This window comes from Pyricularia oryzae, chromosome 3 (assembly GCF_000002495.2).
Source record: "Pyricularia oryzae 70-15 chromosome 3, whole genome shotgun sequence".
Lineage (NCBI taxonomy): Eukaryota > Fungi > Ascomycota > Sordariomycetes > Magnaporthales > Pyriculariaceae > Pyricularia > Pyricularia oryzae.
In genome coordinates, this window is record NC_017849.1 from 277,181 (window position 1) to 291,599 (window position 14,419).

Sequence of the window (14,419 nt, forward strand, 5' to 3'; positions counted from 1 at the left end):
TACAGGCCAGGGAGGAACTGTAATTGCGGGAGGTAGGGGATTATTATCCACTGGATCCAAAGTTTTGGCGCTGTAGATTTCGTCTTCAGGTTCAGAATTAGAATCCCCCTCTAAATCTGGATTTTCCCCCTCTGAAATCTGTAGCGTTTCCCCTGGAATAGCCAAATTTTCAGCGGGTATACCCTCTAAAATTTTTACGGTAGAGGTTTTATATACGGCCCGTCTGGCGGGGGCGTAAACCAACGCTGTAGAATTGGATAAATGGGCTAAAAGCCTTACTGTTTCCGTTCGGGGAGCCAATTTGTTGGATTTTTGGCGTTTTTCCAGCGGTATAATAGCCTGGCATACGGTACCAATAACCCGATAATGGCCTAAATTAGGCCTGTGTGGTAATCCAGGTTGAAATTCGGAATAAAATTCCTCGTAGGGTGTTAACTCCCTGTTAGTTACCGCTGTACGGTTAACTAAATCAACCACGGCTGACAGTAAATAACACCATAAATATAGTGGTAGACCTGCCGCTAAAATGGTAGACCTTAGCCTATCCAAAATAACCCTAACGGACCGTTCCGTTAGCCCGTTTTGGCCATGGTTGTAGGGGTTGGAGGTGCTAAAATTAACACCTTTACTTGCAAACCAATCTTGAAGCTCTGTATTTACCTCGTGCCCCCCATCAAAATGAAATTTAGTGGGGTAGCGCCCGTACGTAGCTTTTAAAACCTTAAAAAAGCCTTTAATAGCCACTAAAACCGTAGGTCCGGCTTTATTCCGTAGTGAGATCGACCACCGAAAACGTGATTTTCGATCCACTAATAACAAAAATACGGGTTTTTTATTGTGAGGGTTAGGTTTAAGGGTTACTGTATCACCCTCTATGGAATCGAGGATATTAGGGGGTGTAGGGAGTGCCCCTTTATTTGTACGCCTAACAGAGGTGGCTTTAATGCAAGTAATGCAGGTAATAGCCCTAATTTTGTCGAAATTAGGTAGACCGTCTGCGTTTTTAGCGGTCTTTTTAAGCAATAACAACCCTATATGCCCTAAGCGCCTGTGCCATAACAGGGCTTTTTGGGCCTGGATTTCGTCACAATCGCCTGTAATTCCGTCTCCTTCAGCTGTTACCCAACCATCGGTAGTTCGATTTAGGCTTAAAGGGAGGTAATTTACAGGGGCCTGCACTAATTCCGGTACTAAAGGAGGTTCTAACAACGGATTTCTTGTGTGGGAAACCCCCTCTTTTTCGGTATTAGCCCCTTTTGAATTAGGCTGCTTAAAAGGGTCATCTAGCGGCTTACCGGGCCTACGGGGCCCAATCTCACGTGGATTTTCAGGGGTTTTTGCACTAAATTTCTGCATTACAGGTAAATCTACGGTTATATCCTTATTTTGTTTGGGATTTAACACTTCCGTTACCGTATTTTCTCCCGGTTCCGAATCGGTGTAGATTTTATAGTCGTCTTGGTCTTCAGGGACTATATTATTTAGTTTTACCTCCAACGGGGCTGCGTAGCCCTTTGTAACCCCCTGTAAGGTTAGGCTAGAGGCGGTGCTATATTCACCAATTACACAGGCGTAATTCGAAACCGTAGATGTAGTATTTCGAATAAGGATATCGCACCCTTTTACCTCCAAACAGAACGAATTTTTGGCGGTATTTAGGCGTCCCCACGCCTTGCGATCCCGATCGTACAGGGTATTTTTTAATAATACGCCCCCTGTATTGTAGTGTATTAGCCCACTAACGATATTTATTCCAAACGAGGGGATATATAGCACGTTATTTAACGTAACCTCTCTAAATTCGTCAATTTTGGAGCCATACCGGACCTGTATTTTAACAGTTCCAGTGCCAATAGGCCTAACAGGGCCACCTCCGGTACCGATTTCGACTGTTGAGCCGGGGGTATAATCGGTAAAAAATTGCTTATTTGCAAAGATATGGTGCGTGCTACCTGTATCGTACAGGACCGGGTAGCCTAGCCGTCGGGGCTTAGGGTCCCTATTTACGCCGCTTCCAGGCTTCGTCTTAGCCTTAGAATTAGTTGCTAATACCTGTGGTTTTAGCGTTTTACCGGTATAATCGGGTTCCGAATCCGATTCCGAACATAATTCTATAACCCCGCTAATAGCGGAATTAACCTCCTGTTGCAGTGCCCGGTACGGTAAATTACCGCCCGAATCGCCTGCCTGTTCCAGGGCGTTATACGCTGCGCAAACGCTAACGTCACCTGGAATTGAGCCCGTAAATAACTCGAAATCCATTGAAATCATGGAAGTTCCAGCGTTCGATTTGCTGGAATTGGAGGATTTATTATCTTTTGCAATAGCCGAATCCGAATTAGGGGTTGATTTGCCCTTTTTTCGTGATTTGGAGGTGCCGTCCTGCCCATTATTTTCCTTTTTAGCATCCTTTTTAGCGCCTTTTTTCCCTGATTTTCGACCTTCAGCCCTGTAATTAGTGGCTTTGGCAGTTGTAGAGCCTGAAATCGAATTTTCGGATATAAGGTCCGCCATAAGGTATTGCAAATTTAATCGATCCGAATTTTGGCCTATAGCCTGCAGGGCCCGTTGGGTACTGCGTTGGCGTTCGGTCCAGGTAGGGAACGTCCCCTCCAGGGCCCGTAGGTATTGATTTCGTACATCGATAGGGCTAATTTGCACGTTGGCATTCGCTAATCTAGCTACCAGGGAATTAAAACGGCTGTTAAATTCTGGTATTGACCCTCTAAATTTCGAAAAATTTAGGGCGTGAAATTCCCGATATAGCGAGTCTCTGCTAATTTCGGGTGCAACGGAATAGCTATCTTCCAGGGTCTTATAGGCCGTTACAGGGCTGGAATGCCATGCAATGGATTCTAAAGGTTCCTTGGTTAGGCTGTCTTTAATAAGCAATAATAGGACTGATTGCTCATGTTCCGGTAGGCTATAGCCAATTTCAGGGTTGGAAATAAATTCCGCAGCTTTTATAGCCCTGAATTGTACTATAAGTGCCTGTTTCCACAGGTCGTAATTGCTAGCCCCTACTAATTTGCAATTTTCGGGGAAGGAAAATACCCGTTTTGATAGTTCTTTACCTATCCCGTCACCTAGAATTAGGTTACCGGGTGGATTAGGTGGTGCGGTAGCGGTATTAGCGCTAAAAATCTGTGGGTTGGCCTCCAGATTACCGCTATTGGGGGTATTAATACCCGCAATACCACTAAAACTAGTGGGTTCACCATTTTTCAGCGTCAACAGAGATGTTAACTGTTGAATTGTGTGCTGAAGTTGATCCAATTGCGTAGTTAACGCTTTTAATTGCAGGTCTTGCGCCTGTAATTTAGCGGTTAGAACTTCATTCGGGCTGGATTCAGGGCCCCTATCCGGTGGAATTGGGCCTGGGAGGCCCGACATAGGGCTGTCTTCCATTGTAGGGTGGCCTGAATTATAGTTAAAAACTAACCTAGTCGCCTAAGGGTAAATACCTGTCACGGGCTGGCAGGGCGGACAGGTAGGTGCGGGCGATCAGGTAACAGGACAGAGTATATTGGCTATCTAGTCTTCCAGGTACGGGGTAGCAGGTGGTTGTTGACGAAGACGTAGCTCGAGGAGCTACATATCGGAGACTGCAGAGATTTCGCGTAGATATACGCGCGCGAGGCGCTCGGCCCTCGCGCCTTCACGTGACAGGGGTCATGACTAAGCGACAGCCCAGTGGCTGTCCTTCAGGTCTGTGACAGTATTCCCCCCTTCCAGGCCGAGCTCCGTCACGGCCGGGGCCCGGGCTTATGGGGGTATCGACGGTGGAAATTCTTTACCAATTGAGCAGCGTTTTCCAGGTAATCGGCAGGTTCAGTCGTGGGTTCGCTATATCCAGCCCAACGGACGATATATTTCAGCCGGCGGCCTCCTCGGCCGCGGGTTTCCCAAAAGGAGTCGAGGATCTCTTCGACTTCGTATTCTCTCTCACCTTCCACTTCCAAATGGGGTGGCGGTGCAGGTTGTTGGCCCGGCAGGGGCTCAACGTCAGCAGGTTTTAGTCGGTTTATATTGAAAACAGGGTGTACTCTCATAGACGACGGCAGGTCCAAACGGTAGGCGTACGGGCTAATCACTTCAGAAATTCGGAAGGGTCCCAAGTTCTTCCAATCCAGTTTCTTCTGCGGGCGGGCGGTCTGGATGTTCCGTGCGTCTAACCATACATATTGGCCGACGGTAAGCCGGCGGGCCGGGGTACGGTGTCGGTTCGCCTGTTCTTCGTAACGGGCTTGGGCGGCGGTCATTTCGGCGCGGGCTTGTTCCAGAATGGCTTCCATTCGGGCGGCTAGCTTTTCGGCATCCCGCTGGGCGGGCAAAGGCTGGTTCAGGGGTACCGGCTCGAATCCCATGCGGGGATGGAATCCGTAAGTCGCGTAAAACGGGGAGGTTCCGGTGGTCTCGGACTTGTGGGAGTTGGCTGTGAATTCGGCGAGGGGAAGCCAACTTTCCCAATCATCTTGCAGGTAGGCCACATAAGCTCTCAAATATTGTTCCAGGGACGCGTTAAAACGCTCGGTCTGTCCGTCAGTCTCGGGGTGGTGAGCAGTGGATAGCAGGCTGTCGATTTTCAAACGGGTTGTCAGGTGTTTCCAAAACTTCGACACGAATTGGGTGCCTCTATCCGAAACTATCGTCAGGGGCAACCCGTGTAGTTTCCATACGTGGTGTAGGTACAGGTTGGCGGTGTCCTCGGCATTGCAGGTCCCTTTACAAGGGACGAAGTGTCTCATCTTAGTCAGGCGGTCTACGACCACTAGAATGGCGTCGTGGCCGTTGCTTTGCGGCAAATGTGTGATAAAATCCATCGACAGGTGTTGCCATGAGCGTTCAGGAGTGGGCAGGGGTCGCAGGAGGCCCTGGTGGCCTTCGCGGGACGGGTTGATTCGGCGGCAGGTCTGGCATTTCTTTACCCATAATGATACGTAATGTAGCATTCCGGGCCAGTAATATTCTCGGGACAGCAGGTCGTAGGTTTTTGCTTTGCCGGGGTGACCGGCGACGGGGGAGTCGTGGCAGCGGCGCAGGATCTCGGCTTTCAGATTATTCGAATCGGGTACGTACAGTCTATTGCGGTAATACAAATAGCCGGATCGTTCTTCGCATTCGGCCAATTGCAGCTTGGGGTGGCGGTCGGCGCCTGTCCTCAACGCTTCTAGGGCAGATTGCGTTATCGGGTCGGATTCGTATCCGGCGTCTAGTAGCTCTATCAGGTGTCTTGGCAATAGGGGTTTGTTTTGGCGGATTATGGGTTGTAACCGGGTGGGGCGGGCAGGTAAATTGTGTTCTTTCAGTACGACTTGTGTTTGGTGCTTAAGTCGTTCATCCCCCTCCTCAGGCATATCCTCTGACCTCCTGGTTAGTGCGTCGGGTTTCGCTCCTTGTTTCCCGGGTCGGTAGGTGATACGGAAATTAAATCTTGACAGGAATTCGGCCCATCGGGCTTGTCGGCGGTTGAGCATTTTCGTCGTCGTGAAATATTCCAGGTTGCGGTGGTCCGTAATTACTTGGACCGGGGACGACGTCCCTTCGAGTTCCGGGCGCCATTCTTCAAAACAGCGGATAATGGCTAGCAATTCTTTGTCGTAAATCTCGTAATTGCATTCGGTAGCTGTGTGTTTTTTCGAAAAGAACGCGACGGGGCGGAGTATTCCGTCGTCGCCGTATTGTGACAATATTCCCGCAGAAACATAATCGGAAGCGTCGGTCTCCAGGATCACATCCTTTTCCCAATCGAAGTGCGCCAGTACGGGGGCTTCGGTAAACTTTCTCTTCAGCAGTCGGAAGGCGGTTTCGCAGGCGCTATTCCATTCGAATGCGACGTCTTTCTTGGTCAATCTCGTCAAAGGGGCTACGATCTTTGAGAAATCTCGGATAAAGCGCCGGTAAAAGTTGCCAAACCCCAAAAATGCTTGTACGTCAGTAAGCTTTTTGGGTGTTTGCCAGTCCAGGACAGCGGTGATTTTTTCAGGGTCCATTTTTACGCCTTCGACGCCGACCAGCAGGCCCAGGAACTTGGTTTCCGTCACGAAGAATTCGCACTTCGCGGCGTTGGCGTATAGCCCGGCTTTCCTCAGGGCTTCCAGTACGAGTTTCAAATGTTCTTCGTGTTCTGTTCGGGTGCGGCTATAAATCAAAATGTCGTCCAGGTAGGCTGTACAAAATACGTCTAAGTATTCGCGCAGGGAGTCGTTTATATATCTCTGGAACGTCGCGGGGGCTCCCGTTAGCCCGAAAGGCATGACTAGGCTCTCGTATAAGCCGAATCTCGTGCGGAATGCCGTCAGGTATTCTTCCCCCTTTTTAATCCGAATATTGTTAAAAGCGGAAACGATATCGATTTTCGAGAAGAATTTCATGCCGGCCAGGTTGTTCAGGGTCTCTCGGACTAGCGGCAGCGGGTAACGGTCTTTTACGGTAATGTTATTCAGCGCGCGGTAATCCACGCAAAACCTCAACCCTCCTCCCTGCTTCTTCACGAACAAAACGGGCGAGGCGACGGATGACGAACTGGGTCTGATAAACCCTTTTCTCAACTCTGCGGTCAGCCATTCCTTAAGGGCTATCAGCTCTTCGCGGGACATGGCGTACAGGGGGCCGAACGGCGGCGTTTTTCCTTCTATAAGCGGGATATGGTGGTCGGACGGTCGGTGTGGGGGCAGCTTCTCGGCTTCTTGCGGGGAAAATACGTCCGCGAATTCCCGGATTGTTTCGGGCAGGGTCGGCCCGTTCCTATTTTGGGGGTCGGCGGCTAGGACCTCATCAATCTGTTTCAAGGTTACGGCGTACAGTCGGCAGGATCGGCGGCGGGCGTACATGCTCGCGGCTTGCAGGGAGATAGGGGCGATATCCATTTCGCGGAGGGACGGCGGTCGGTCAGCCTGGTACTGGGGGCGGCTTTTTTTTGGTACGGCGTGTAAAGCTTTAACCTTCTCCGGTTTGTCGGGCATATTGCAGTGTCGGCGGCAATAGTCGCTGTCAAACGTAATAACGTGTGACGCGAATCCAATCGTTGGATCGTGCTGCTTTAGCCAAGGCATTCCTAGCACAATGGGGTAGTGGGCTAGCTGTGTGACGAAGAACAGCGCGTTTTTCTGGATGTGGTCCTTGATTCTCAATTGTCCTCGGACATAATGGGTGCACTTCCCACTTTCGGCGGTCCTTCCGTCGAATACTTCGATGTCGAATGGGTTTCGCAGCGGATACATTTGTAGTTGGCGTTCTTCGGCCCATCCTTGGTCGAGGAAGCATTTTCCTTCCGCACCGCAATCGGTGAGGGCATAGGTTGGGAGGTTTTGGCCCCCCACTGTCAGTTCGGCAGGCAGGATCATCAGGTCGGATCGTTGGTTATATTCCTCTTCAACGGGGAACCCGTGAACGGCGGCGGCAGAGATGCGGATCGCCGGCGGTTTATGCGCGGCCTTGGCGGCCTGGGGGCGACTTATCCCAGGCGGGCTCCGTTTTTCGAACTTCGGCTGCTGGAGCGGCTGGCGTCCGAGCCGCGGCGGGGGTTTTTAGGGAGTTTGGTTTGTATTTGGCGCGGGGACCTGGACCTGGACCTGGATCGTTCGATTCCGGCCTGGTGCAGCCGCGTGCGGCGGGTATCCGGTTCCGGGCATTTGGCAACGAAATGTTCTTGGGATCCACAACGGTAACATAGCATGTTTTCCTTGCGGTTGTGGCGGCGTTGGCTGCTCAGGTCCATAGGGTCGTTAAGCGGGAGCTCCGCGTTTGGCTTGGGGGCGGCCCGCGGTATGTCGGGTTGGGTTCGGGGAGCCGCGCGCGCGGGGGGCGCTGCGGCCCGAGGGGTACGTGTCTGTCTATTTTTATACTGCTGGTGCTGGCGGTAGCGGTTATCCAAGCTTTGCAGGTGTCGGGTGAATTCGTGGTATTGGCGAGATGGGGCGGGGTTGTGGAGGAGCATGTCCTGGAGCTCTTCCGATATTCCCTGGAATAAAAGAGGGGGGAGGGCATCCTCCGGCATTTCTCCTTCCAAAGACAGGCGTTGGAACTCCGACAGATACTCGGCGAAATCTACGTTCCGCTGCTTCAGGGCATATAGTTTGTTTTGTGCGTTTTGGACGTGGTCGGGGTCCCCGAATGCCTCCTCTAGGTATTGGAGGAGATCCGTATAATCTCCGAATTGGGGTGTGCCTCCGACCATTTTGGGCAGGATTAGGTTGTACGCTTTACCGGACAGTCGACCGGCTACATAAATCAGGCGTGATTCGGGGTTGGGGAAGCGGTCTTTGTTTGAGGTCATCTTCCCCCGGATTTGGGTGGCGAAGCGGCGGAGGTCGGAGCGGGCGCCCGTAAATTTATCGGGGTCTGGAAGTCGTTCAGAAAGGCGGGCGGAGGCGGGATGTTCGGAAGCAGGCGGCGGAGTCGTTCCCATAGGAGTAACCATAAGGGGTTCAACAGGCGTGTTGGTAGTTGGGGCGGGGGTGGTTATGTGTACCGTGGGTAGCGTTACGGTCCGAACTTCCTTCAGTTCGGACCGTGTTTTCTCTAATTCGGCGAAAGCGGCATCCCGGGAGGTTATGGCGGAGGCCTTTTCCATGGCCATGGCCAGAATGTCGGCCTGCGCCTTGTCGCGGACACGGTCCGTTTCGGCGCGGGCGCGTTGGGTCTCGGCTTCCTGCATTTCTAGGCAGGAGTTCAGGCGGACGTTGCTATCGTGCAATAGTTGCAGCTTTTGGTAGGAATCGGAGATGTAAGACACCCATTGTTCAGGGTGTCCTTGTAGGTGTTCGATCAGTTCCTCGGTCGAATCGGTTAAGATCGGGGGTTGCAGTGACGCAGGCATCGCGGGCACCTAATGAAGGAGCTACGTAATGTCACGGGCTGGCAGGGCGGACAGGTAGGTGCGGGCGATCAGGTAACAGGACAGAGTATATTGGCTATCTAGTCTTCCAGGTACGGGGTAGCAGGTGGTTGTTGACGAAGACGTAGCTCGAGGAGCTACATATCGGAGACTGCAGAGATTTCGCGTAGATATACGCGCGCGAGGCGCTCGGCCCTCGCGCCTTCACGTGACAGGGGTCATGACTAAGCGACAGCCCAGTGGCTGTCCTTCAGGTCTGTGACAATACCCCAATCTAGGATTTTCTATAGCCGTTTGCCTTCTAACGGTTACAGGCCTATACTTGCCAAATATAGGGCTTATTGCTATTTTCAATGATCGAATCCACTGAAAATACAGGGTTGGAATCCCTAAATCCACAATTAATGGGTGCCCTGGTATTATTTGTACCGATCCAGGTGCACTAGCGATCGAAAGTTCAATTCGCTAGGTGGGTGCAGGGTAACCTGCAGGGTAATTTGCAGCGTTCGGTTAGTGGATCACTGGGCTATTAGCGGGCGAATACAGGGGTTTTGGCCCTGACTCGTTAGCGCAAACCCTAATTAACGCACTAAAAATTTGAACCAATCGCAATAGCGATGCACAACCCATAAAAACCACACCAAAAATTTTGGGATTTGCAATCGAGCGAGCGCTGCAGTGCCTGAAAATTGGGCCTGAGTCAAACGCTAATATAGCGACCCCTCACTGTAATTACAGGGGGGATAGGTGCTAACGTAGCACCTATAACCAACAATTTGCACAAAAAACAGCAATATCTTCGTCAATATACGTGCTGCGGATATGCGACAATAACCAAATTAAAGCCTGAAAACAGGGCTTTCCAATAATGCAAAGTGCGCTTTAGTGCACTAGCTAGAACCTTTCCGGGCTCATAACCTGTTAATAACAATGGTGCTAACAGGGGATATAGGGGTAAACCCTAGGTGCGGCGTGGTAAATAACCAGTGCTAAAAGCGCTGAATAATAGGTAGAAATGCACTATAATTTTGGTACTGATAAATAATTGGTTGGGGGAGATTTTGCTTTATTTCCCTTACATACTCTCCGACATCGAAGTGGGGGTCCGCACGCCAGAAAAGGTTCCGGTGCCGCGAATGAATTTCCGAAAAACTAATTTGTATGGGTTTTTGAAAAAACACCCTCATTTGCATACAAACCATCTCTGGGTTTGCATTTAAACGTTGACTTGGTGAAATTTTCAACCCGGTACAGGGTAGCTGACTCGCAGGTGCAGGGTGGGTATTAAACCCGGTACAGGGTAGCTAACCCCACTCGCTGACCTTTAAATTGCATTCCTGCATTAACAAAGTAACGGAATTCCACCATTCCCCACTCCACTTCGGCACTAAATAAAATTGGCTATATACAAATAAAAGTGGGCTTATTACATGCAAAATAATGCATATAATTAACAAAAACAATTAAACGTTTAATTGGGTAATTGGGGTTTTTAATAATTGGGGGTAAAATTATAATCGTTTTCAAATAAATATTAAGGTTAATTAAAATTTAATTGCTGCTAAACAATTTTAAAATCGAATTTATTTATATGGTAATAAACGTGCCTTATATAAATTATATTCCGAATATAATTTCTTTAATTTTATTGGATTAGTAAAATTATTTCCTTTAATCTGTTATAATCCAAAAAATCACTAAGATCATTTTTTTGGCAATTACGTAAGGTTACGTAATTCCTTTTTATATAATCCTTGTTTTGCCGGTCGGTAATTTCTTTGGGCGGGTGTCGTTAGGAAGGGTGTGACCCCACCTGGCCTCCCTGGTACTGGCCCAACTGTCTGGTCGTAACATCGAGGCTGAGTAGTTGCTTTAACCGCCCCACCACATTCGCTCGACGTGCACGCCTTCCTCAACGGCCAGCGCGGCTGAGGTTGTCAGCCGAATTAGCCTTGGCTGGCAAGGCTTCACATCGAATCACTCTGCGGACACATCATATATACATCATCCTCAGCGCCCCGAACGACCATAAAACAGCCGTACGGCTCTTGCATAAATCATTCATCATGCTCGTACTGGATTTACCATTTACAACAGAGTGAAGCGCCTGTGACAGATGGCGCCAGCGTGTTTCTCTGCACTCACCTTCTTCCTTGGTTAGAACTTGAGGGCCACAACGATTGGATTAGCGCAGTGGGTTTTTAGCCGGAAGATCGGGTGGTAGCGTCGGCGTCAAGACCAACATCAGCTATCATTCGAGGTTCGACCCTGCTTTTAGGTTGCTCATCGGGTTGTGTTTTTGAATCGTAACAACAATGAGTTAAGAATAGTAGCAGCGTTTTGCGATTACAACATGCAGGATTATTCATATATCTCTATATAGCGTGCGACAAGAAGAACTTGAAAAGAGGGAATAACTTCTCTTTTCATACTCTCGTTCTCGGGGATTCTTCTAAGCTTCAATAGTTTCTTGAGACCGATTGCAAATTCAGCTGAATGATTGAGAACCCCAGTTACTTTGTCGGCGCTCAGTTGCTTTGACCCATTGTACCCTCACCCTTGGGAGCAGTTTACCCCTGTCACATTTTGGGATAGCTAGTAGCACCCAAGAAAGCTAAAAGGACGGGAACAATTAACATTAATTAGTGGTAATGAAACGAGTAAAGTAGACGTTGTTAAATAGTATTACCAGTACCACCCTCTTTAAATTCATCATCTCTTCGCCGCCCGCCGTTAATCAGGGATTATAGAATTACACGCGCTTATCAAAGGCTGGCTTATCCAGCACTTGGCTCCGGCTAACCAGCACTTGGCTCCGGCTAACCAGCACTTGGCTCCGGCTAACCAGCACTTGCTAATATCCATTTGCAAATCCATAGAGCAGTACTTGGTCTCCACCGGGTATTATAAGGCATAATAATACAAATAAATGCGAAATAATGAATTGAATATTTATATGTAACATGAGAATATTAGGTTGAAAGGTACCGTTCAACCGGCGGCCGAACTTACACAAATATACTATTTTAAAAAGAGGAAAAAGAAAAGAAGAGAGAAGAGAAAGGAAAAAGAGACCAAGGCGCCAATGCGGAATGCAAAGGTTGCGTGGATTTACAAGTTTCTTATAAAAGTTGGTCATATATTTATCTAATTTATTTGACTAAGGATCCCATTCCAAATGGCATAACTACTATTATTAGAATATTTTCCCTGCTTGCTTAGCCTCGATTATGAATAAATAAAGTTAAAACTTTTTTCGTACAGCCACAGTCTTTTCTTATCGGACTTTCTATCAAACGTACTAATCCAGTTAACGTTGCGTACCCCCTGTTCGGCACCCCCCCTGTTCGGCACCCAAAAATAACAACACTTTTATTTTTATCCTCCAACTTCTATTATAAATATCTCGATGAATCTGTCACTTTTGGATTTACTTTTTTCTGATTTTAATTCTCCATTTTCCAATGAAGCAATATACTGAAAAACAGCTTATATCTGCAATTAACGACGTCAATAATGGCAATCCAATTGCAAAAACCTCCCGAAAATGGGGAATACCTAGGTCTACACTTCAAAGTCGACTTAAAGGTTCTCAACCTTATAAAAAAGCACAAAGCCCTTTTCAAAGGCTTTCCACGGAACAGGAAAAGCATTTGGCTGATTGGGTACTTACCCAAACAGCTTTAGGGCTTCCGCCAACGCATCAAGAATTACGCTTTTTTGCCGAACGAATTCTTCAAGCCGCCGGAGAGACAAAAGGCCTTGGAAAACGTTGGATAACTCGTTTTTTGGCTCGTTATTCAATCCTTAAAACCCAAAGGCCCCGTCGAATAGATAACGCCCGGGTTAATGGCGCTACTACGGAGGTAATTAAATCTTGGTGGCTTTATATTACGAACCCGGTTATTAACGCTATTAAACCGGAAAACCGTTGGAATATGGACGAAACCGGTATAATGGAAGGCAAAGGATCTAATTGCCTAGAATTAGGGCTTAACGGGATCCGGCCGTTGCAACGAAAAGAGCCCGGAACGCGTGGTTGGACGACTATAATCGAATGTATATCGGCTACGGGCGTTGCCCTCCCTCCCCTCGTTATATTTAAGGGAAAAAACGTACAACAACAATGGTTTCCCACGGATTTAAGCCCTTTCGATAATTGGCAGTTTCATGCAACCGAAAACGGGTGGACAAATAACCAAACGGCTATCGAATGGTTAAAAAAGGTGTTTATTCCGTATACCCAACCTTTAACCCCTGAAAAGCGGTTATTAGTTTTGGATGGCCATGGATCACACATAACGGACGAATTTATGCTTCTTTGCTTGCAAAATAATATTCAACTCCTATATTTACCCCCTCATTCGTCACACGTTCTTCAACCATTGGATCTATCGGTTTTTGGGCCGTTAAAAGAAGCTTATCGACGTCAACTTGGATTTGTTAGCCAATTTTGCTGTTCAACAGTTATTGGAAAACGAAATTTCCTACTTTGTTATCGAAAAGCCAGATTAAAAGCATTTATAGCAAAAACCATTCAATCTGGTTGGCGTACAACGGGGTTATGGCCGGTAAACTTGGTTAAACCACTTTTAAGCCCTTTTTTGTTAGAAAATAGCAACGCCAACGTTATAAAAGATAAAAACAACGGTTTGCAAAGGGATAAAACACCGGAAAGCCCAGCCCAAAAATTAACGACCCGTCTTTACTTATTTGGAAAACCCCTAAAACGACCCGAGATATCCGACTTCAACTGCAAAAACTTTCCCAATCCAACAAAACCAACGCTACTTCACGTCTTTTATTTGCAAAAGTCCAAAAAAGCTTCGAAGCCAAAGATACCCTTTTGGCTAGCGCCCAGCAAAAAATCAGCTTATTGGAAGCACAACTGGAGGCAATACGGCCGGTTAAAAGGAGGAGGGTGGTTCCGGATCCAAACGAGCTTTTGGTTAACAAACAGAACATTATTGGATTGCAGGAAAAGGATATAGAAAATTTGGAACCTTCAACTGATGAAGAAGAGGTTAATGAACCGGAAAAGCGTGAAAACGATTGTATTTTTGTTCGTTGATAATTTTATATTTAAATCATTTTATAAAAGTAGGCATTTCGTTGTTGGATTTTCAGGGTGCCGAACAGGGGGGGTGCCGAACAGGGGGTACGCAACGTTATTATTAAACTAAACTCCATTTCTTTCGCAATCGTCTGCTTTAAACCTAAACTTCTCATCTTTGACCCTCTTGTCTACCAATATTACATACTCGTTTACCCAAATCACACTCGCGTCTCCCATACACTATATTCTAATTACAAACAATGCTTCCTTTAACTTTAATTTCACTGTCTACACTCTTTTCATCACTGTTTGCTAGTGCTACAGCACAAATTCCTAATGTCGTTTACAAAGCGGATTTCAGGTCACCTCTAGATATCAAGTACTTGACACCCTTTTATGAAGGCTACAGTGCCAATACTTTCAAGTTGGTTTCCAGATATAACGACCCAGCAACAAGAGAACTCGTGCGTAACAGTATGAGGTATCGCCCATATGACCCCGTCCAGAAAAGGTTATCGCGTTCC

At 47.8% G+C, this 14,419-nt stretch overlaps 1 protein-coding gene across 1 annotated transcript; it reads right to left on the reverse strand.

Moving 5' to 3' along the window:
- Nucleotides 1-9,800: 9,800 nt before the first annotated feature.
- On the reverse strand, nucleotides 9,801-10,263 carry MGG_16599 (uncharacterized protein; the record flags this gene model as incomplete). The annotated part of the gene is made up of 3 exons (XM_003711184.1): nucleotides 9,801-9,859; nucleotides 9,923-9,991; nucleotides 10,149-10,263. Coding segments are annotated over 3 exons (243 nt in total), but the record flags the coding sequence as incomplete, so codon positions are not given.
- Nucleotides 10,264-14,419: the final 4,156 nt, after the last annotated feature.